The sequence below is a fragment of the Lutra lutra genome, chromosome 10 (genome assembly GCF_902655055.1).
Source record: "Lutra lutra chromosome 10, mLutLut1.2, whole genome shotgun sequence".
NCBI lineage: Eukaryota > Metazoa > Chordata > Mammalia > Carnivora > Mustelidae > Lutra > Lutra lutra.
In genome coordinates, this window is record NC_062287.1 from 99,798,908 (window position 1) to 99,822,603 (window position 23,696).

Consider the following 23,696-nt stretch of genomic DNA (forward strand, 5'->3'; position numbering starts at 1 on the left):
ATAGGTATTTAGAGTAGAATCTGTAATTTATTGATAATTTTTAAAAGATTTTATTTATTTATTTGAGAAAGAGAAAGAGCTTGAGCTAGCATGAACAGGAGTGGTGGTCCGGTGCCCTTTGGCGGGCCAAGGGAGAGGAAGAGGGAGACTCCCCTCTGACCTGAGGCCAAGTACAGGGCTTCATCCCACAATACACCACAACCTGATCCAAAGGCAATCTCTCAGCCAACTGAGCTACCCTGGTGCCCCAAGAGGAATCTGTTTTAAAGTAGTTTCTGGGCGTCAGCTTTTGTGAAGTCCCTTTGAAATCAATGATAATACATAGTGAAGACAGAGTGAGAAACTACAGTTCAGAATGATGAAACACACTTCTTGGCATTCCACCTATTGGCCAGATTAATATCGTTTCCCATAAAGTTAAAGAACTATATATTAAAATTTATGTGTTGCTCACCCCTACCTACCTATAATTGATAACTGAGTGATTAGTAGTTGGATCCACAGCCAAAGACTATTCTTACTGCAATGACAGGGAAACAGAGGGAGTGAGAGAGAAGTAGCAAAGGATAAATAAGATGTGATTTAACCACAATGTACATGAAAAAAAATTAATGCATTTCAGTTGCACATGGATATTTATGGCAGATGGATTTATAATCAGCAATCCTAAGAAGTAAACAAGATGTCCCCCACTAGGTGAATAAATAAATAAACTCTTGTACATCTGGAGAATGGAACATTATTCAGCACTAAGAAGAACTGAGTTAGTAAAGTAAGAAAATATATGCAGGAAACTAAATGCATGAAATCCTCCCAACCTTCCAAACCTCATAGCTTAACCTAGCCTACCTTAACTATGCTCAGAACACTTATATTATTTATAAGCTGGAGTTGGGTCAAGTCATCAAATTCAAACCCTATTTTGTAATAAACATTAAATATCTATGTAACTTATTGAATACTGCACTGCATGTGAAAATCAGAATGGCTATATGGGTACAGATGGTTGTAAGTGTATTGATCGTTGACCCTCGTGATTACTTGGCTGACTGGGAGCTGCACCTCCCTGCCCCTGCCCAGCATCATAAGAGAGGATTGTACCACATATCACTAGCCTGTAGAAAGACCCAAATTCAAAATGCAAAGTACAGATTCTATGGCATGTGTATCACTTTTATAGCATGGTAAATTTGGAAAAGTACAAGTCAAACCACTGTAAGTTGGGGGTCATCTATATATGACATTCTAGAAAAGGCAAAACTATGGAAACTGCAAAAAGATCAGTCCCTGGAACACAAACATTAGGGAGGGGAGAGATGAATAGGCGGGATGCTAGGATTTTTAGGGTAGGAAAACTGTTCTGTATGTCTTTGAATTTTGGATAGTGTTGCCATACATGTTAAAACCCACAGAATGTACAAAACCAAGGGTGGGCCCTGATGTGAACTGAATTTTGGGTGATCATGATGTTTTGGTATGGGTTCATTTAATTGTAACACGTGTAGCATTCTGGAGGGAGAGTGTCCCACTGAAGGGGACAGGGGGTGTTTGGGATCTCTGTAGTTTCTGCTCTATTTTGTATGAAGAAAAGACTTCTCTAAAAAATAACTTTTATTAATCACAAAACACACTGCAGCACAATATTTAAAAAAACTCATAACTAAAGGAAGAGTCTTCTGAAAAAAGATTTTCTAGTGAAAACAGATAATATCTTAAAGCCTTCCAACTTTCATGGAAGGCCTTTTGCTCATACTTCATATCATGTAAAATAAGATACCTGAAGAAACACAGCGATTAAGGCAGAGAAGGGACTGTGCCATGGAATGTTATGAAAAGGAAGATAGATTTACATTAGGTAAATGCAATGCAGAAGGCATCATCATTCTGGCGGCACTATGCAAAGAAACATGAATAGCATGAAAAAAATGATGAGGGAGAAAACATTAAGTACAGTTTTTATAACCAAGAGAAATTGGACAAACTATATTTGCAGCAGCTAATGGTAAATAAACCAAAATATTGCAAGATTTGATATTATCGCTTGAAAGATCATCACAAAACATTTGTCAGTTTATAGATTGCTTAAAATGACCAATATTGTTAATAGAAGAAAGACCATCTTCATGTGTAGAATGGGAAGATCAATAAAATGAACAATATCATGTGAGTTGGCAGGAGGAAAATGCAAAACTAATGTGGACAAATCAGAAGAAGGAAGCTAAGTACAGCAAAGACTCTAATGTGTTTCCCATCCGGTTCGTTCTCTGCTCACTGAGTAGTCACAGGTGGTTTAGACTCAGCCTCATCCATCTGCATTGAAGCCAGTCAGTCTCTCTCTTCCACATGCCAGCCCATGTGTGTGACGTTTTCTCATGCAGGAAGCGTCAGGAAATCAAAATTTATAATATTTAATCTGGTTCAAATAGTAAGCAATTGAAGTAAGAAAATGCTTTCTTCTAGTTTCCTGCTTCCTTTGGGGCTTTAATGTTTAATAACCCTGAGGAAATGAGAGATTCTAGCACTTCGTCTTAAAGGACATGATAATCCAGTGGTTTAGAGCTTGTCTACAACAGTGTAATGTCCAGTGTTGACCAAGCTGTGCTTCAGAGCTAGCCTGCACTGACCCACCTCAGGACACAGCTGGTCACCTCTAACCTTCTCCTGTGCACACACGTGGACAACCGTTAGAGAGGGATACCAGTTAATTGACACCCTCAACTATTTAGTTCATCCCTTTTTGTATACTAGTTCTACTGCATAGTTATAATTTTGGTGAAGTGCCAAGCCTATTTTTTTATGGCCAAATAGGTATGTATGTATGTATGTATGTATGTATGTATGTATGTATGAATGTATTTTAGAAGGAACGAGAAAGAGAGAGAGTGAGAATGGTGGAGCGGCAGAAAGGGAGGGAGGTAAAGTCTCAGAGTCCAGCTACTTGCTGAACCCTGGAAGGGAGCTTGATCTTTTTGTTTTTTTTAAAGATTTTATTTATTTATTTGACAGAGATCACAAGTAGGCAGAGAGGCAGACAGAGAGAGAGGAGGAAGCAGGCTCCCTGCGGAGCAGAGAACCCGATGTGGGGCTCGATCCCAGGACCCTGGGATCATGACCTGAGCCGAAGGCAGAGGCTTTAACCCACTGAGCCACCCAGGCGCCCCCAGGAGCTTGATCTTAAGACCCGGAAATCACCACCTAAGCTGAAACCAAGAGCTGGATGCTTAACCAACCTTATGTTGGTTATGCTTAACCAACCAAATGTTTCTGTGTGGGTTGATCCAGGTTCCCATTAGGAAGAGAATACTGGGGACGCCTGGGTGGCTCAGTTGGTTAAGCAGCTGCCTTCGGCTCAGGTCATGATCCCAGCGTCCTGGGATCGAGTCCCACATCGGGCTCCTTGCTCGGCGGGGAGCCTGCTTCTCCCTCTGCCTCTGCCTGCCATTCTGTCTGCCTGTGCTTGCTCTCTCTCCCTCTCTCTCTGATAAATAAATAAAAAATCTTTAAAAAAAAAAAAAAGGAAGAGAATACTGTTTGCCACTTTCTTGTGCTTCTATCTGGGGATGTTGTTGAGTATCTTTCTGATTATTACTAGGTCAAGAACATGTGTGGACACTCAGGAAACCAATATACTTCTTTTTCCACCTATCCAAATCTGACAATTGCTTCTATACTTCCTTAAACCCTAGAATAACTGTGGATGCCCTTTTGAAGAAGACCACTATTGCTTTCAGTGAGTGCATGAGACAAGGCTTTTCTTTCCATTTATTTGGCTGCCTGGGGATCTTCGTCCTTGTCCTCATGGCTGCTGACCACTATGTGGCCATCTGTGAGCCCCTGCATTATACAACCATCACGAGGTGATGGGTCTGTGCTATGCTGCTTACTATGGCCTGGGTGGAGTCCTCTGTGCATCCTTCAGCTCAGATGTTTCTGGCCTTCAGTTTACCCTTCTGTGGTTCCCATGACTGATCAAGTTTTTGTGACTTTGCAGCCCTTGTGGAAACTTACCTGAGCAGACAGCTAAGTGATCAACCTACTCCAGGTGTCCAAATTGGGGCTATTCACCCACTGAGTTTTGTCCTGCTCATGTGCTCCTATGTTATCATCTTGCTTTCACTAAATACCACATTGCTGAAGGGAGCGGAAATGCCCTCTCCCAGATTCTTGTGGTCATCTTGTATATTTATATACAGGCATCCTGCAACCACCTTCCCCATTGATAAGACGATAGCTGTGTTTTATATACTTGGAACAGCTGCTCAACCCTCTGACTGACACTCTGAGGAATGCAGAAGGGAAAGCTACCATAGGAAATTATGGAGCAAGAATTGGATTTCAGATGACCAAAAAAAGAAAGCTTCAAATCTTTCCTCAGCGTTTGGATTTACCTAGAAGTCCATAAAGAATATGATCTTAATGTGGTAGTGCTAGTATAATCCTGTCTTTGGACATGAGCACTACTTCCTTCAGGAAAATATCAATATGGACACACACATCGGTTGGGGTATATTCACTTTTATGTGGAGGAATACACAGTATAAGCTACGAACAGGTACGTAAGGTCTATAGCCTTAGATGTGCTTCACCATTTTGTCTCTGCCTGTCTTGCCTGCCCTAAAGCTTGTGGTTTTGATCTGGAGCTTGCCCTGTCCCTCTTCATGTGGTCTCCTGGTGTTCTCTGCTGCTCTGTACTAACCTGAATGTTTGTATCCACAGACTGGAGGTTTTTCCCCTTCCAGTTTCTGTTATTAGACACTTCTGTGACATCGTAGCTGACCATGAACCTTCAATGGAGTTGTTCTTCCTGACTTGGTAGAAAGTATCAGATTCAAATAATTATAGGAGTTTCATGTTGTGAAGGACACTATGTAATCCAATAATACGCATTCCAATTCTTGGGGTTATATTCTGAAATCCCTTCTTTTAAAGATTTATTTATTTACTTTAGAGAGAGAAAGAGCAAGAGAGAGAGAGAGAAGGAGATCTCATGAGTGAGGGGAAAGGGTAAAGGGAGAATCTCAAGTGGACTCCCCTGAGTCCACTAAATTCCCTGAGATCATGACCTGAGCTAAAATCAAGTGTCATTCAACTGAATGAGCCACCCAGGTGCTCCTATATTCTGAAATCATGTGATATATTTACCTACATCCTTCTAGAACAGTAACACATCTTGCTGAGAAAAACTCATATTCTTTGATATTAAGAAGACTTCAGTAGTTGGATTTAATGCCTATTTGAATTCTTTGGTAAAATCGACTTTATGCTTTTATATTGATTCCTTCTAATTTGGGGAGTGTTAGGTTTCTCTTGAATCATACCAATTATAATGATATGTTTATAACATTGATTATCATAGCTGACCCAATTTAAGGATGATTATATTTATGTGGATTATATTTCTATTATGTAGAGTGCAAGCAGTAGGTAACAGTGAATTTTAAAATATTACTGACTAAATAAATAAAGGAGATAATGCCAAAGAGAATTTTTAGGCTTTGAAGCAGAAATATTTATATCACAGATATGAATTATGAATTCCTTTTCTGGATAAGAAAAAATTGGATGTAAAAAAATCACTGGTTGGTAAAGTCTCAGGGATAAAGGAGAAGGGGTGATAGATGGAACACGTGGCAATTTTAGGGAAGGGAAACTATTCCGTATGATAGTGTAGTGGTGGATATATGACAGAATGCATATGTCAAAATCCATAAAACTTGGCAACACCAAGAGTAAATCCTAATGCAAGTTGCAGACTTCAGGAGTACTGTACCCATATTGATTCAGTAGTGGTAAAAAATGTACGACCCCACTGCACGATGTCAGAAAACATAAATTGTGAGGCACAGAGCGTATATATGGGACTTTGCTGTTCGTTTTGAGTAATGTTTCTGCAAACCTTAATTTTCTTTAAAACATGTATTTTAAAAAATTCATGAAAATATGTCATTATGCCAATATAGTCCTTACAATATTTTATTTGAAATTGATAGAACTTTATTATGTAAGTACATCTTTTAAACCACATATTTATGGCCTGAAATCCTTTATAATTATGTTGGTATGCTATACTAATCTCATTAATGAGAATAAAATATTATATTTTCTGGTGTACCTTTTTTTTTTACAGCTGTTAGCCCTCATGAAGAATTTGTAGCCAAATGCATTAGCTCCATTTCATAGGATAGTCTTTAATAATTTTTAGGTTGATATGCTTTTCTCTTTTTCTTTTCAAGTTATATTTTCTTTTTTTTTATAAAGATTTTATTTATTTATTTGACAGACAGAGGTCACAAGTAGAGAGAGAGGCAGGCAGAGTGGGTGAGGAAGCAGACTCCCCGTCAAGCAGAAAAGAAAGCCCAATACACGGCTCAATCTCAGGACCCTGGGATCATGACATGAGCTGAAGGCAGAGGCCTTAACCCACTGAGCCACCCAGGCGCCCCTTATATTTTCGTTCTTATAACATGCAACCCTCATCAAAGTTTTAATACCAATAAATACGGAAATGGAAATATTTTGGAAATAGCTTAAGTCTTAATAACAAATATGCATGGGTTTTCCTATTAAAAAATCTAGATGGGTCCTAGATTCTGACATGGAGTAATTCCATAATCTACGTCTTCAAATCCTCAGGCAGGATTTTGTGCAATAAAAATGAGAAAATCTGGCATCCAAAAAGTTCTTGTCACAAGAAAATAATATGCAATTATGAGTGGTGATGGATCTTAGGTACACTTACTGCAGTGACTATTTCTCAATACATTATGTTAAAGAAACTAATCTCATACATCATTTATATCTCAATTAAAAAAAAGACGATGTTCTCAACTGATTAAACATGAAAGCCACAGTAAGAAGTCCGAAGTCATTTCTGTGAAAGTTGTTGATTTTATAGAATGCTAAAGTCTCACTAATTTGGAATGCATGTCTAGATTTGTGGCAGAAAACGTCATTAACCTAGGTCAATATTGTGTGCAAATAATAATTTTGATCATTAATAGTGTTCTGAAAGAGAAATTTATATTATTAAGACAGCATGATAATGAAAACAAATGATATCCACTATTTAAAAGAGGCCTTTAAAACGAATTTGTTGTGTAAATATCTGAACTTCTACTTCATTTTCAGAGGCAGCTTTCTTTGATCCTACTAAGTAATGAAACAGGTAGAACATGCCTAGGAGAAAAGGTTTACTCTCCAACAGTTTTGCTTCTTTGTGTATAACTGCTGAGACAATCTGCCCACTCCCTCTCTGCTCTAACAGTTCTGGTGAGTTTCGCCATCCTCATGATTTTTTTCTGCTCTTTATACCTGTTTGGACGGTGCCCCCAGACTCTCTGCAGCTCTTGCATTTTACTTACATATTCTAAAACACTTTCCATGTTTTTACCATCTTCCTTTAAATAAAATCTTGCTACCTAACATCTTCTCTATAGTGACATTTGCTGTATTTCTTAAGCAACCTTTCTTTGAATCCTATCAAGCATGCAAAGAGGTCTTTCCTACACTTTTTTCCTGTGGAAAATCCTTTTCAGATGTCTCTTTCTTTCCACTTACAAGCTTTGATATATCTGCCATGACATAGTGTATATTTTTAATCAATAAACTTTGTTTTTTAAAGCACCTTTAGGTTCACAACAAAACTGAGCAGAAAGTACAAAGATTTCCCATAATACACCTGTCTCCACACACAGCCTCTCCCACCAGAGTAATACATCCATTTCCATCAAAGGAACCTACACTCTCGTGTCATTATCTCCCCAAATATTCTTTTCATTAGGCTTCACACTTGATGTAGTACATTTTATGGGTTTCAATATACATAAAGATGTGTATCCACAACCGTACTAACATACAGATGTGCTTCTTGCTCTAAAAATCCTCTGAGCTCTGTCTATTCATTCTACCTTCCACACTGACCTTTGGCAAACACTGATGTTGTCGATGTCTCCATTGTTTTGCCTTTTCCAGGATTCGTATAGTTGCAATCACATAATAGGTAGCCTTTTCAGATTGGCTTCTAACACTTAGTCATACACATTTAAGTTTCCTACATATCATGTCATGCTTGATAGTTCATTTTGTTTTAGCTCCGAATAACATTCCATTGACCAGAAAATCGCAATTTATTTATCTGTTCGCCAATGGAGACCTCTTGGTTGCTTCTAATGTTTGACAGTTATAAATAAAACAGCTATAAGCATCCATATGTAACCAAAATATGCTTGGAAAATGACATATGGCTTGCTTTTGGTGTTAGACCATGTCTTAATCTGTCTTTTGCTGGGCTTTTGTTCCTACATACTTATCAATTTTTACTTTATCAATTTTATTTTTCAGTCCCTTAAGATTTGTGGAAAATGTTTTATATTCTGTTAAATAGGTGGAATAAGAAGCAATTATGATTTTAGCATCCTCAATTCTTGGTTCTTAGTCTCTCTTGACTCTTAGTCTCTCTATTTTTAATATGAATTCAGGAGAATTAATCACCAGGAGCCACTTTAAGAGAGGTTTGAAAGAAAGAAAAACAGGAAGAAAGAAAGAAAAATTAAGCTGGTTCTATACAGATTTTTTTATTGCAGAGCTGATTTCTGAATGCCACTACTGGAACTACAAGTGAATGTTCTATCATAAAGGTGCTCATGATGATTGGTGTTATGTGCAAGTAAGGAATTGTTGAACACTAATCAAAAACTAATTGTTGCACCGTATGTTGGCTAACTGAACATGATGATAAAATATAAGTAAGAAAAATAAAGTCATGATTTTAATTTTAGATTTAAACTTCATCACTAGTGCAGAACGTGTATCACTATGTGGACTGGCATATAAGTCCAGGATGTTAATAGAATTATCATTAAAATTGTTTTGCCTTGGGGCGCCTGGGTGGCTCAGTGGGTTAAGCCTCTGCCTTCGGCTCAGGTCGTGATCCCGGGGTCCTGGGATCGAGCCCCGCATCGGGCTCTCTGCTCAGCACTGAGCCTGCTTCCTCCTCTCTGGGCCTGCCTCTCTGCCTACTTGTGATCTCTCTCTCTCTGTCAAATAAATAAAATCTTTAAAAAAAAATTGTTTTGCCTTGATAATTCACTGATCAAATAGTGTTGCCATGTTTGCTTTGGGACCAGAGAGTTTTGGTTTTTTGGTTTGTTTGTTTGTTTCCTGCAAATGACCTTATCCATACCTCCTGAATACTCCATAAAATTAAGTCTTCAGTTAATTCTGGTATGGGGGAATTAGGATTCATTTAGTTATTGCGTTAACTTTCTTTCTAGTACCACTTTCTCTCATGCATTCCATTCATGAGAGTGATGGGATATAAAGACCATGAAATATTTCTCGCTTAGTCACATGAAGCCCATTTTTATATAAACGTGTTTAGTTATATGTTTCTTCATTATTCTTATTATTTGAAAATAATGTTTGACACCAATCTTTACTCATGGCACTTTTCATCTCTGTATTTCTCAGCATATAAATTAAGGGATTGAACATGGGAGCAACAGTGGTATAAAATAGAGCAAATATTTTGTCCTCAGGGAAAGTGGTTGGAGGTTGAAGGTAGACAAAGATTGAAGGCCCAAAAAATAAGCTGACCACAGTGATATGAGACCCACAGGTGGAGAGGGCTTTGCATCTTCCCTCAGCTGAGTGATGTCTTAGACTGAATAAAATAATGACATAAGAAATGAACAAGACAACAAAGGTAACTAAGGTGACCATACCTGAATTGGCAACCACAAGGACACCAGTGATGTAAGTGTCAATGCAGGCAACTTTCAGCAGAGGGAAGATATCACAAAAGAAGTGATTGATTTCATTAGGACCACAAAATGGCAATTGGATTGCCATTAATAATTGAGGAAAAGAATGGAGACCCCCACCAGCCCAAGCAGCCAAGGCTAGGAGATGGCACCTTGTCCTATCCATGATAATCACATAGTGGAGAGTTTCGCAGATGGCAATGTAGCGATCAAAGGCCATGACTGTGAGGATAGAGACCTCAATACTCCCAAAGAAGTGAACAGCAAAAACCTGTAACATGCAATTACCATAAGAGATGGTTTTTGTCCCCCTTAGTAGGTCACCAATGAATTTGGGTGTGACGGTAGAGGTGTAGCAGATGTCCACAGAGGATAAGTGGCTGAGGAAGTAGTACATGGGTTGGTGAAAAAGAGGGCTGCATAGAATGGAGACAAGGATCAGAAGGTTTCCTGCCAACAGGGCAACATAACAGAATAAGAAGAGCACACAGCAAAATATTTGCATGTTCTGGTCATATGAAAGTCCTAGAAGTATGAATTCTGAGATATTTCTCTGCTTCTCCATATACTTGAGTTTGCTCTATGTTACACACAAATGAGTTATTATCTGAAGGAAATAAACAGAAATTTGGTAAAAACTTAACATTATGAACACAATGATATAAAATTTATGAAAAGTAGATTGTCATGAATATCACATTAGTGTAATCATTCTGGATTTCTTACATCAAGCTGTTTTATTTTATTGTTTTAATTCTATAGAAACATTGGGGAATAATTTTATAATGGGAATAATGGGAAAGATCATGTATGTTACTCATTTTTACTGGTAATGAATTTTAAATATTTAAATGATGTTTTAGAAATTAAAAACCATTCATTATTATTAATTATATTATTTAGGTAAAAAAAGAGGATTTTAAAAAATTGTCCCAATTCAAAAAACGTTTTGCTGCCTAAAACTTAAATCTGTGTGGCTAATACATGAGGTCAGCATTCCTATTTTCGACATTTTCTGATCAAATTGTGTGGATTATCTGGCAGTGAATCCTCAGGAAATGGAAATATATAAGCTTGAACAGTGAACATTAATTTGTATATAGCACCCTCTTTTTATGCTATGTGACCAAAGATTGCGAATGGATCATGCTAAACTGATGAATTCATTGTTATATGAAAAAGCAAAGAACGGTGGAAAAGTATATGGAAAATAATGATCAGCTACACAGTATTCAGCAGTTAATCTTAGCTAAAGACTATTGAAAAGCTTTAGGGAGGTTGAGTTCATTGACCTATTCCTACTCATTGCAAGTAATGCTGAAACTTTGTTAATAAGGTAGAAATAACGTTAATTTTCAGATACAGTTATTGACCTAAAACAATTTGGTTTTAAAAGCATTCTTATACAAGAAAACTACAAACATCGTAAAAACAGAATTCACTTGACTAATCCAAATCTTTGATTTTAAAAAGAGGAAGCTCAGATCAAGAGATCTAAGCATTTTTTCAAGATGGGGAAATTATACACTGTGAATGATGAGACACAAAAATCCTGATTTCCCCTTCAATTTTGAATGAATTTCATGGGAGAGAGCTGAGAGGGATGATGATGAGTGTCATGAAGAAAACATGAAAAGTCTATTCTGAGCCCTCTTCTGAGTAGAAAAGTACATGCAAGATAAGATGATGGATGGACACCCATTCTGTCTTCCTGAATATTTATGGAAATAAAGATATATGGACTATTTAACATTAATGTTGTCTGGAATTTTCTCATCCTAAAACATTTTAAATAATTTTCCTTCAGTTTTACCAACATGTAAATAGCTTAAATCAAGATTCTTCCTTATTTCTAGTCATTGGCATTGAATCCACAATAGTGCTACTTACCCATCTCACCCTGTAACCTGAGGGGTCATTACACAAGATCGCTGCAGAGAGCAGATGTAAACGGGAAAAAGAGGAGAATTCCTGTCATAGAAATAACATTTTGATAGGCGAGATATTATGCACCCCTCTTAGGTAGAAACTGCAGTCACAGTTGACACATAAAAAACATCAAGCAACCACTGAAGCAGTGGTTAGAAGAGCACAACACAGAAAGAGAAATATTGAGGTATCTTAAGGAAACCAACCAGTGCTGTCCTTGAGTGAATTTCTTCATCTCTCTAAACTTCATTTTACTCCTTTTACAATGGAGAGATCGTTACAAAATTCAGAATTTTACCGAGGAATATATGAGGTGATATGAAATAGCCAGAGATGTGTGTGGTTCAAAATGGTTATTTTTTCTTTTATACTCTTTCCTTTCCGAGTGTTTCCTTTAGGACCACAGACTGTCATGCATGCACACACCCACAATCAATGGGGGAATAAAGGAAATAAGAAAGAACATTCATGACAGGGATTTAGCAAATGTGATCATGGGAAACTCCAATTTAAAATCTGTTACTGAAACTCTTTTAATATCGTCAATAATTGGTTATCTTAGCATGTTTTTTAACACTGATCACTAGTCTAATAATTTTTTCTCTAAAAAGGCACTCAAATGATTACTTGTTTTTGGCATTACTGAATAAAATTATGTGCATCTTTTGGATTATGCTCTTCATAAAAGAGTAGAAGCTTTATATAGAATTTTATATATATATATATAAAATTCTCTTTATATATAATTCAAACACTTGGAAGCTAAAGACCACCCTGCTTAAGAATGTTTGTGGAGCATAATCAGTAACATGGAGGACATGGGGAGATGGAGAGGAGAAGGGAGTTGAGGGAAATTGGAGGGGGAGATGAACCATGAGAGACTATGGACTATGAAAAAAAATCCAAGGGTATTGAAGGAGCGGGGGTTGAAAGTTGGGTGAACCCAGTGGTGGGTATTATGGAGGGCATGTATTGCATGGAGCACTGGCTGTGGAGCATAAACAATGAATACTGGTATACTGAAAAGAAATTAAAAAAATTAAAAAATTTTAAAAAAGAATGTTTGGATCAACCAGGAATTCAAAGAAGAGCGTAAACAATTCATGAAAACCAATGAGAATGAAGACACTTTGGTCCAAAACCTATGGGATATGACAAAGGTGTTCTAAGGGGAAAATACATAGCCATCCAAGCCTCATTCAAAATAATGGAAAAATCTTGAATACACCAGCTCTCTCCTCACCTTAAGCAACTGGAAAATCAACAATCAATTAAGCCAACCTCACACACAAGAAGGGAAATAATCAAGATTAGATCAGAGATCAATGAGATAGAAACTAGAGATACAGTAGAACACATTAATGAAACTAGAAGCTGGTTTTTTGAAAGAATCAAGAAGATCGATAAACCACTGGCTAAACAACGAAAAGAGAGAGGACCCAAATTAATAAAATTATGAATGGAAAGGGAGAGATCATGACTAACACGAAGGAAATAGAATAATCATCAGAAATTATTATCTATAGTTATATGCCAATAAGTTAAGCAACCTAGAAGAAATGAATGCATTCCTGGAAAACCATAAACTTCCACAACTGAAACAGGAAGAAATTGACAACCTGGATAGACTAATATCTAGTAACAAGATTGAAGCAGTGATCAAAAATCTCCCAAAAAACAAGAGCCCACGACCTAGAAGCTCTTACATGTAAATAGAAGTTTCTACCACAATTTCAAACTTTAGTGTAACAGAATCATCATGCATCAGAAAGTAAAAAAACAGGGGCACCTGGGTGGCTCAGTGGGTTAAAGCCTCTGCTTTCGGCTCAGGTCATGATCTCAGGGTCCTGGGATGGAGCCCCGCATCGGGCTCTCTGCTCAGCAGGTAGCCTGCCTTCCCCCTCTCTCTCTGCCTGACTCTCTGCCTACTTGTGATCTCTGTCAAATAAATTAAAAAAAAAAAAATTAAAAAAAAAAGAAAGTAAAAAACAGTGTAACGGAATGTAGGATGCTCAGGTGAAACTAGTCTATTTAGGATTGCAGATGTTTTGAAATAGAAAGTTTTCATTATTGTACATATTCAAGCATAAACTAGTCTGTTTCATAATAGTCATATGGAAGACTGCCTGTATGCAAGATCTGTGGTCACAGTGAAATTCAGCGCCAACATAAATATGGCAAATCTAACTCTACTATTTTCCTCTCCCCAAAGGGGAATTTTGTTTATAAATAATGTGCCATTAAGTCTAAAGTACGGTAAAAGACTTCCATAGTAATCAGATTGTCATATGCTGCGACAGAAGTTATATGCTTTAGAATGAAATTACATAGATTACATATAAAGAACACACAAGCAGCCTTGCATACGTGTGGTGGGACCCTTCCCAAACCAAGGTGACAAGGGTACTTCACTAACCATAAGGTCTGAGTGGCTGTTTGGTTAGATTTGGGGCTGCATCAGGAAGCATGCCATCTGCACATACGCACTCTGCCAGTTTGTGTCTAGTACCAAAACCTGGAGTCAAATGCAGAGTTACAGTCCCGGAATTCAAACACATCCGGATGAATTCTCTGCAAATATTTTGACAATCTCAACACATCCTAAGCCTTCTACAGGTTATAAGGTTAGTGGCCTTCCAATATTCACTAAGTCTTAGTGATGCAAGAAGTGGATCTTCATCCCTCAGGGAAGTAGCCTGGGAATTTCAAAAGTTGCTTAAACTGCTTAATAATAGTTCAGAAGAAAAAGTAAGAAAAGTGATTTTATATTCCTACAAATGCTTACACAGTTTTGAGTTCCTAGGAAAGATCTATTTATTTTATGCCTATCATTGAACACAATTTGACTCAGAGGAACAGAATAAAACTTAATTGGTAATGATAGGAATTAATAGGTCTGTGAAATCTTTCTGTAATTGTATTGCCAAAGGCATTTCTAAACAGGTCATGGTCCAAGTGTTGCAAATCCACCATCAACGGTAATGTGCTTGATGATCTTGGGTATAAACTTTCTACATTTGCCTATCTGGAAAAAAAAAAAAAAAAGTCTCTTTTTCCCTAAAGGCTATAGTGTGACTGCCATGTGCTCGTCCAGCTTTGGAACAGGAAGGAAATTGTAGCCTATAGTAGTATCAGGTTTGGGTTCAGGAACTCTAAGACAAAGTAGAGGAAGGAACACTAAAAATGGCCACATAGAGTCCTTTTTCCTTTCTTTTCCTTTTCTTTCTTTCTTTTTTTTTTGAAATTATCAAGATCTTTGGTGCACATGGTAGCTAGATAAATAAAATCAATGACTTATAATACCATAATTGGAATGACCTTATTATTAATAAGTGGGCTGTTGGAAAATGGGAGACAAGAAAAGAAAGGAATAAAGAACTCTCCCTCATTACGTGGGAGAGAGGAAAAGCAAAAATTACATGGGAAATCAGAAGGAAGCAAAGTACAGCACAGCTTTTTAAAATTTTTATTTTTATCTTTTACATTTAAAAATACAATTTATTAAGGAACTTAAAAAATGTAATCTATTTGATTACTTAGAAACAATCATTTATGTATATCATACAAATGTGTCTGGTCAACATTTAGTATTTTTCAGAGAGGATGGTATATATTCTGCTTTTATTTGTGTCTCCCTAATAAAACTGACAATGTAATGAAAGATATATTGTTGTTTACAGTGGTTTACCCTCACACAGTACTTTCCAGTCTTCTTTTAAAATTTTTTTTAAGATTTTATTTATTTATTTGACAGAGAGAAATCACAAGTAAGCAGAGAGGCAGGCAGAGAGAGAGGAGGAAGCAGGCTCCCCGCCGAGCAGTAAGCCCAATGTGGGGCTCAAACCCAGGACCTGGGATCATGACCTGAGCCGAAGGCAGCGGCTTAACCCACTGAGCCACCCAGGTGCACCTTCTTTTAAAATTTAAATTCAATTAGTTACGGTATAGTACATCAGTAGTTCTGGATGTAATGTTCAATGATTCATTAGTTGAATATAACACTAGGTACTCTTCACATCATGTGCCTTCTTAACATGTTTCCCATCTTGTTTGTTCTCTGCTCACTGACTTTTCACAGGTGGTTTAGACTCAGCCTCATCTGCCTGATGATAAGCTGACCACAGTGATATGAGACCCACAGGTGGAATGGGCTTTGTGTCTTCCCTCAACTGAGTGATGTCATAGACTAAATATAACGACATAAACAAACAAGGCAATAAAGGTAACTAAGGTGACCATACCTGAATTGGCAACCACAAGGACACCAGTGATGTAAGTATCAGTGCACGCAACTCTCAGCAGAGGGAAGATATCACAAAAGTAGTGATTGATTTCATCAGGACCACAACACGGCAATTGGATTGCCATCAATAATTGAGGAAAAGAATGGAGAGCCCCATCAGCCCAAGCAGCCAAGACTAGAAGATGGCACATTGTCCTGTCCATGATAATCACATAGTGGAGAGGCAACGTAGCAATCAAAGGCCATGACTATGAGTATAAAGACCTCAGTACTCCCAAGGAAGTGCATGGCAAATAGTTGTAACATGTAATTACCATAGGAGATGGATTTTGTCTCCCCTAGTAGGTCACCAATGAATTTGGGTGTGACAGTAGAGGTATAGCAGATGTCCATAGAGGATAAGTGGCTGAGGAAGTAGTACATGGGTTGGTTCAAAAGAGGGCTGCATCGAATGGAGACAAGGATCAGTTTTCCTGCCAACAGTTCAATGTAACAGAAGAAGAAGAGGGGACGTAATATTGATCAGTCATTGAATTGTATCAATGTAATGGAAAGTTAGCAAAACTTGAAGAGAGAGATACACCTATTTAATTAACATATCTATAGATTAAATTTTAATTATATATATAAACTTATTTTAATTAAAATTTAATTTATATATAGATATAAATGTTCATATATATACATATATATACATATATGTGTGTGTGTGTATATATATATATATATATATATATATAAGCTTTTTAAATTTGAAAGTCATGTTTCTTTAGAATATGTTGGTTGGATTTTTACTTACAAGGTGATGATCTCATTAGAAAAATTTCATTATCTCTGAGTAAACTCTGAGTAAAAAGTGGCATCTGGTGTTTTCAATACAGTCAAAATAAATGCTTAATTTTGTTACAAAAGATTAATGAATTTCACCATGAAAGCAGCCCATGTAAGTCCTGGCTCTGGGACTTTCCTATTTCCCTTATAAAGAAAAGCTTTCTCTCTTGATTTTTGAAACTAAAAGGAAATAAAATCATCATTAGCATTTATGTTGAAATGTAAGGGCCTACTTAATCAGAGGGAGCCAGTTTGTTGTTAATCAGAAAACTTAGATTGACCCTGCCCCTCCCAGAGGAACTTACTTGCAAATCCCAGATACAAGGACGGATCAGGCCAGGTAGAGACAGCCAATCAGTGGGGCACACCTCTATCTACTAGGGTGAATTGTAATTCAATTGGCTGCCCGTGTGTGCCCTAACATGACTGTGCAGTTTTCTCTGTGTATTACAATCTCATTGGCCACCTGTGTATAGCTCGGCTAAACTACCTCTATAAAAGTTAGTCTGTGAGGCTGGGAAGGGTTTCTTTCCTCTGCAAGAGATGGCCCTAACCAGTCAGTTTGATTCTCGATGCTTCGTGGGAAATAAAGCTTTGCTTGACCTTCGCTTTGTATCAGTCTCTCTCCTTTGATTACGGACTCTAACAGAAAATGCTTTTGTTTGTTTTCTACCCAAAAGTAGTATATTCATTGGTTTTAGTGTTGGAAATATATACATGTGTTCTCTCTAATTTCCAGGGATCATTTAAAGTACATGACCTGGGAGAATATAACCCCAAACCTCCCTCTCACTCTTTCTATGGGATGAGACATTTCCCAAAAGAAAAGTTGACCAATGTACAGCTAAACAAGGCTTAGTTCCTTTCCAGTCTTAAAAAAGTAGCTATGCCATGGTTAATAACTTTTTATACCCTGAGGAGTTGGAGCACAAACTAAGAGTTCACTTCTCTTCATTATTGATAGGCGATAAATCATGTGCTTCCTGTTGAAACAGATTCTGAGGAACAGTACTGAACAATGTCTCAGCAGAGGTTAAACTAGAAAATGCCAAAGACGCCTAAGGCCAGGTTGTGAAGTCTGCTTTAGCACAGAATAAATAAATTGAAGAGTGGGTGGCAAACTTCTGTGTGTGACTTCATACCCCAATGGCCCTACTTCCTCCAGCTCCCACATTGGCAACTGGTTTCACAGACTTAACTCTGAGAGCTGGTGTAAATTTATACACTTCCTCCTACAAATACCACAGTGAGGATTTTGTTCAATAAAAGGAAGAAAATGTTCCTCTAAAAGAAATAAGATGTGTTTGTAATCCAGGGAAACCAATTACAAAGAGAGATACAGTGGTAAACATGGTTAAAATAGCTAGAAAGGGGCACATAACTTAGAGAAGGTTGAGTAGCACATGATAATACCATTGACCCTTGAATATCATGGGCTTGAACTGTGAGTTGTGTTACATGTGGAATTTTCTCAGTAAATACAGTACAGTATTATATTTACTCTTCCTTATGAGTTTCCTACTAACTAGTTTTTTTGTTATAAAAATACAGTATATAACACTTATATCTTGCACAACATTCAAAATATGTGTTAATCAACTGCTCATGTTATTGGTAGGGCTTCCAGTCAACAGTAGATGATTAGTAGTTAAGTTTGGGCCAGAGCTCAAAAAATTATACATGCCGCTAATCCCCACATTGTCCAAGGATCAACTGTAAATTATGAAAGGTACAGCTGAGAGACTTTCTGACCTGAGTGAACAATATGCACAAAGACTTGAGGCAGACTGAGAAGGTCTGGAAATGATGTGTCAGTTATGATCAGGAACAGATAAGGACAGTATGCGGACTCATTTGGGAGAGAAGTGAGGAATTTGGTTGTTCCTAGGGCAACCATAGTCTACATAACATTGGAAACCACAGAGCTGGTTATCCCTCTATGGAAGAAAAAAAAATTGTTATATGGAAAAACACGTAAGTTAGCAATTTGAAAAAAAAACTCTTATAATGTTTGTCTATAAACATGTTGAACTTATGTTTGAAAGAACATTTTTCCTATTTTCCTCACAAAAAATTTACTGACTTTCCACAAACAACATTAATGTGCTGGGATTTACAATGACTGTGGAGCTTGAATGGTTTGTGGACAAGACACAGTTATAAGGAATGTGAAGTGACTTTCTTCTGTTGGTGGCATCAGTAGGCTAACATAAAGGATAAGGTAGTTACTACTTGGTCTACACAACTTCAGGTAAACCATCAGAATGAGAGCTTTTCTGTTTCAGTTCAGTCTCCAGAAGCCCAAACACAGACCCTGATGAAAATGAAGTCATGGGTTTGATCATAGACATGGGAGTACTGTAAAGGGAACAGAAAACACAGCTGCTGTGGTCTCTTATGTCAACAACAGAACCACAAAAAGAAAAAAAAATTGAAACAAATCTAAGATGATGTGGTTTTGGGTTGAATCTGAGAATTTTGAGAAGCCAAGTGCCGTGAAGCCTCTGCACAAACACAATCCCCTCCTCCATATTTCTAGAGAACAGATTCTCATGGCCTGGGGAGGATATAATAACATCCCCTTAGTTATTTCCTTGCAAAACCATGCTTATTTTCTTAAGGTCTGATAAGCTTAATAAATTTTGATAAAATTCCTGCAAATTCATCTCCTTCCTCTCAGTCATCTCCTGTTGCTTTATAGGAAGTTGGCCAAAGAGGAAATATATGATTGTATCTGTTTATATTTAGTTCTTTCTGGCACCAACTGAAATGGAATGTTGTAGTATTAAAAACCCAAATGCAAAACCACTAAAAAAAATGGGGGTTAAGGAAAATCTTGTTAACAAATCCTCAACCAGTGCATTGATTGTCTACTTTGCACAGACCAAGAGATAACTAGAGGCCTAGATCTATTCCAATTCATGACAGTTGCTAAAGGTTTTACTTGTGTTTCGGGAATTTGTGTGGGTAGACAGTGTGACTATACGGGTAGACCTTATGGGCAAAATATAATTCATACAAATGCTCACTACATGTTGTACACTGTGGAGGAAATTCTCAGTGGTGGTAGATGAGATGAAATGTTTTGTGGATATCAGCCACCCTCTTTTCCCAGCTACCCAACTTCTAACTAATTTGGTCTAGAGCTAAAGCAGCCATGGATGGGACACCTGGGTGGCTCAAGAATTTAAGCATCTAACTCTTGGTTTCAGCTGAGGTCGTGATCTCAGGATTGTGAGATTGAGCCTGGCATTTGGCTCCTCTGTCGGTATGGAGTCTGCTTGAAAATCTCTTGCTCTCTCCCCGCCCTGACCCTCCCCCTGCTTTCTCTAAAATAAAAAAATAAATAATCTTAAAAAAAAAAAAAGTGGTCAAGGTGGTTTAGGAAGTTTCCCTATGAAGGCTGTTGCTAGGGCCGAACAATATGAAATTCCCTTTAAAATTTCATCTGGCTTCTGTGACTACTGAGTACCAAATGTTTGTAGTTATTATGACTGCAAGAGATAACCCCAAATTTCACGTGTAAAACAACTAATTTACTATGCACTTGGGCTCAGTGGATCAGGAATTTAGACAAAGTGAGGATGGCTTGTCTATGCCACATGACGTCTGAGGTCTCAACTGAGGTCCCACAAAGACTAGGAATGCCCACTAGCTAGCAACTGAAAACATCTGGAGTCATCTTGACTTACATGTCTGGCAGTTGCCACTGGTTGTAGGCCCAGACATCAGATGAACTGTTGGCTATAAAATTCTACGTCTGGCCTCTACATATGGTATCTCTATATGGACCAGTTAGGAAATATTGCTATGGCCTTGTTTGGAAGGTGTGACTTTCTGTCACACCAGCATTGAATGCCCAACATATTCGCTCCTCAGGGAGTCCACTCACTCCTGAGATAGCAAGTTGATTACACCGAAAACCTTCCATCATGGAAGAAACCAAATTTGTCTTCACTGAAATAGACACTTATTCTGGATATAGATTTGTCTTTCCTGCTTATAATACTTGTACCAGCAGCACAAAGCATTGATTTATGGAATGCCTTATTCACGTCATACTATTTCACTTAGGATTGATTCTGATCCAGTAATGTATTTCTTCCAGTAAAGATGCTTAGTAGCGGACATACACACTGAAATTCATAGATCCTACCACACACTCTGTTCTAGGCTGAATTGAGTTCCTGAAATTTCATATACTGAATATCTAGATCCAAGTAACTCAGAAGGTGACTTTTTAGAGATAGGGCATTTAAGGGTCAATTAAGTTAAAATGAGGCCTTTAGGGTGGGCCCTAATCCACTGTGGTAGGCATCCTTATAAGAGAAAATTTGGACACACAGAAAAAACACCAGGAATGTGTGTTCACCGAGAAGACCATGTGAGGACATATGGAGAAGGCAGCCTTCTGTAAGCCAAGGAGACAGACCTTTGAAGAAACTAAACCTGTCAGTAGTTTGACCATGGTCTTTCAGACTCCAGAACTGACAGAAAATATATTTTTCGCTATTTAAGCCATCCTATCTATGGTATTATTTTATGGCAGCCTTAGTGAACTCATTTATACCCCATTTATCTAGGTAACTGATTAGATACAATGAAGAAATGGTTTACCGAACACACCACCAATCGAGAAATAGCACCCTGAAAAGCTTGAGTTATATTTTCAAGGATGTGTTGAGCAACAGATGGTTATATTTCTCCCATAGCCATCATGGAGAGTTATAGAACCCTATGGAATTGAAGGATATATATGCAAGTGCCTCCTTTATTATTACACTAAAGTACTTTAAATTCTGTTCCTGTACCAAAAGTTTCCGGCTCATCTGGCCTTTAGGTTTTAGTTATAGATGTTTGGTTTCATGAGGGACCACAACAATTATTTTATTGAACTGGAAATTGAAGTTGCCACCTAGACACCATTTGAGGTCTTCATGCCTTTACTAAACCAAAAGATAAAAAGGGGTTGGAGGAATTGGTATTGATGATGAGATGACATCTGTTTGTTTGACACAATGGAACATGAATGATCACTATTTGGAACCCAGCCCATCTCTTAAAATCTCTATAACTAATAATAAATGTTAATTTAAAAAAAGAAAAAAAAAAAAAACAAGAAAAAATGGCAGGACCATTAAAGATTCAGAATGTCAAGAATAAAAATTTGGTACACATTAGTAGATAATGAACCCCAATAATAAAGGTTAACCTTAAATCAAAGGGAAGAGTGAGTAGGCAGTGCAAGGAAGAAATGTATAAATGTTAACTTAAATCTAATGACCAGTCATAGAAACAAGGACCCTTGTAGCACTGTAACAGTGTATTGAGTAATTTTAAAGCCTGTTCTTAATGTTACAGATCTTTCAGGAAGGATTATAACCTGAACTAGAAGAGAAACTTACACAAAATTAACTTTGTCCAAATGTTGAGAATATTATGTTTCATTTATGGAAGGGAGAAAGGGAGACTAGGCTCAAATATCATACAGAAAAGTGTTTATGAATGCTGAATAGCTCACGTACATATTGCCCTCAGCTCAAAAACCTACTATCTGTGCTCTCCTCTGAGATGATGGAAGTAAAATCTACCTGTATTTCTAATCTACCAGGTAGTTTCCTATTGTTTCTACCAACAGGAGTCACACTGTAGTGATAATGGAGTCAAGAGGAGGAGAAAAAAGACTTCATTACATGTTCAAGATAAAGTATCAAATTAAGGTGTACTTGGGACTGGCATGTGAGGAGATTAGATCTGGTTCTAACCAGAATGAAATGAAAAAATAAGTGAAAATTATCCAATCATCAATAATATTATAACAACTTTGTGTGGTGACAGATGATAATTAGACTCATTGTGAGGATAATTTCAAAGTGTACAAAATATTGAATCACTGTGATGTATACCTAAAGTTGACAGGATGTCATATGTCAATAATACTTCAATAAAAAATACAAAAAAAATCTTTAAAAATAATAAATTTATCCAGTCAGTAGAGGTCTGAGGAAATGCTAAAGATTCTGAGCTCCAACCTGTGGTTGGCTTTTGCAATCATGATATACTCTGTGTATATCATTTCTTCTTACTTCTAAGGCTTAAGATAGTATCCTAAAATGAAATTCTAGAATGTCCTTAATACAAGTTACTTCCCTTCCCCAAACAAATGATGATACCACATTTTCTTCACAGCATTCTTTATCTCCATGTTTCTCAGTGTGTAGATCAGAGGGTTGAACATGGGGGCAATGATGGTGTAGAAAAGAGCAAACACTTTGTCTTCCGGAAAAGTTGAAGGGGGCTGAATGTAAATGAAGAGAACAGGCACAAAGAACAGAACCATGACTGTGACATGGGAAGTGCAGGTGGAAAGAGCTTTGGAGTGGCTCTCAGCAGGGTAAGCCCTAAGGGTGTATAATATCAGAAAATCCACAAAAAAAATTTCACAAAAACCATCAAAATCACAAAGTCATCAGAGCAATCAGCCCTGAATTAACAACGACCAAGAGACCAATTCTGTCTGTGTCCGTGCAGGCCAGCTTCAGTAAAGGATACACGTCACAGAAGTAGTGATCTATCTCATTGGGGCCACAGAAGGGTAGGAAGATGGTGAGGAGGCACTGACTGGCAGAGTGGATTAAGGCCCCAGTACAGCAGACTGTGATGATAGCATTACACCTCTCTCTGCTCATGACGACGGTGTAGTGTAGGGGTTTGCAGATGGCCACGTAGTGGTCATCGGCCATCCCTGTGAGGATGAAGACCTCCATGGTTCCAAATAAATGTGTGGTAAAAAGCTGTGTCATGCAGTTACTGTAGGAAATGGTCTTCCTTTCTGCCAGCAAATTAGCCATTAGTTTAGGTGTCACTGTTGAGGTGTAGAAAAGGTCGGAGAGTGAGAGGCAATTAAGGAAGAAATACATGGGTTGGTTCAT

General features: G+C 37.6%; 2 protein-coding genes across 2 annotated transcripts; both read right to left on the minus strand.

Moving 5' to 3' along the window:
- Window positions 1-9,375: 9,375 nt before the first annotated feature.
- Window positions 9,376-10,326, minus strand: LOC125079826 (olfactory receptor 4P4-like). Its single transcript, XM_047693558.1, has one exon. It carries the CDS (start codon window positions 10,324-10,326, stop codon window positions 9,376-9,378), a length of 951 nt encoding a protein of 316 aa, XP_047549514.1.
- Window positions 10,327-19,001: 8,675 nt separating this feature from the next.
- On the minus strand, window positions 19,002-23,696 carry LOC125079827 (olfactory receptor 4P4-like). Its single transcript, XM_047693559.1, has 3 exons — window positions 23,231-23,696; window positions 22,938-23,199; window positions 19,002-19,122 (listed from the first exon to the last, which is right to left on the minus strand). Exons 1-3 carry the CDS (start codon window positions 23,694-23,696, stop codon window positions 19,002-19,004), a joined length of 849 nt encoding a protein of 282 aa, XP_047549515.1.

What these genes read in the sequence shown, in the direction of transcription:
- LOC125079826 (XM_047693558.1), bottom strand. Translation starts at nt 10,326, where the DNA reads ATGGAGAAGCAGAGAAATATCTCAGAATTCATACTTCTAGGACTTTCA.
- LOC125079827 (XM_047693559.1), bottom strand. Translation starts at nt 23,696, where the DNA reads ATGAACCAACCCATGTATTTCTTCCTTAATTGCCTCTCACTCTCCGAC. An exon ending in AGGGCTGATTGCTCTGATGA is followed by an intron (nt 23,200 to 23,230) that starts CTTTGTGATTTT and finishes TTTGTGAAATTT; the next exon opens with TTTTTGTGGATTTTCTGATA. An exon ending in AATGCTGTGAAGAAAATGTG is followed by an intron (nt 19,123 to 22,937) that starts GTATCATCATTT and finishes TTCCCTTTACAG; the next exon opens with TACTCCCATGTCTATGATCA.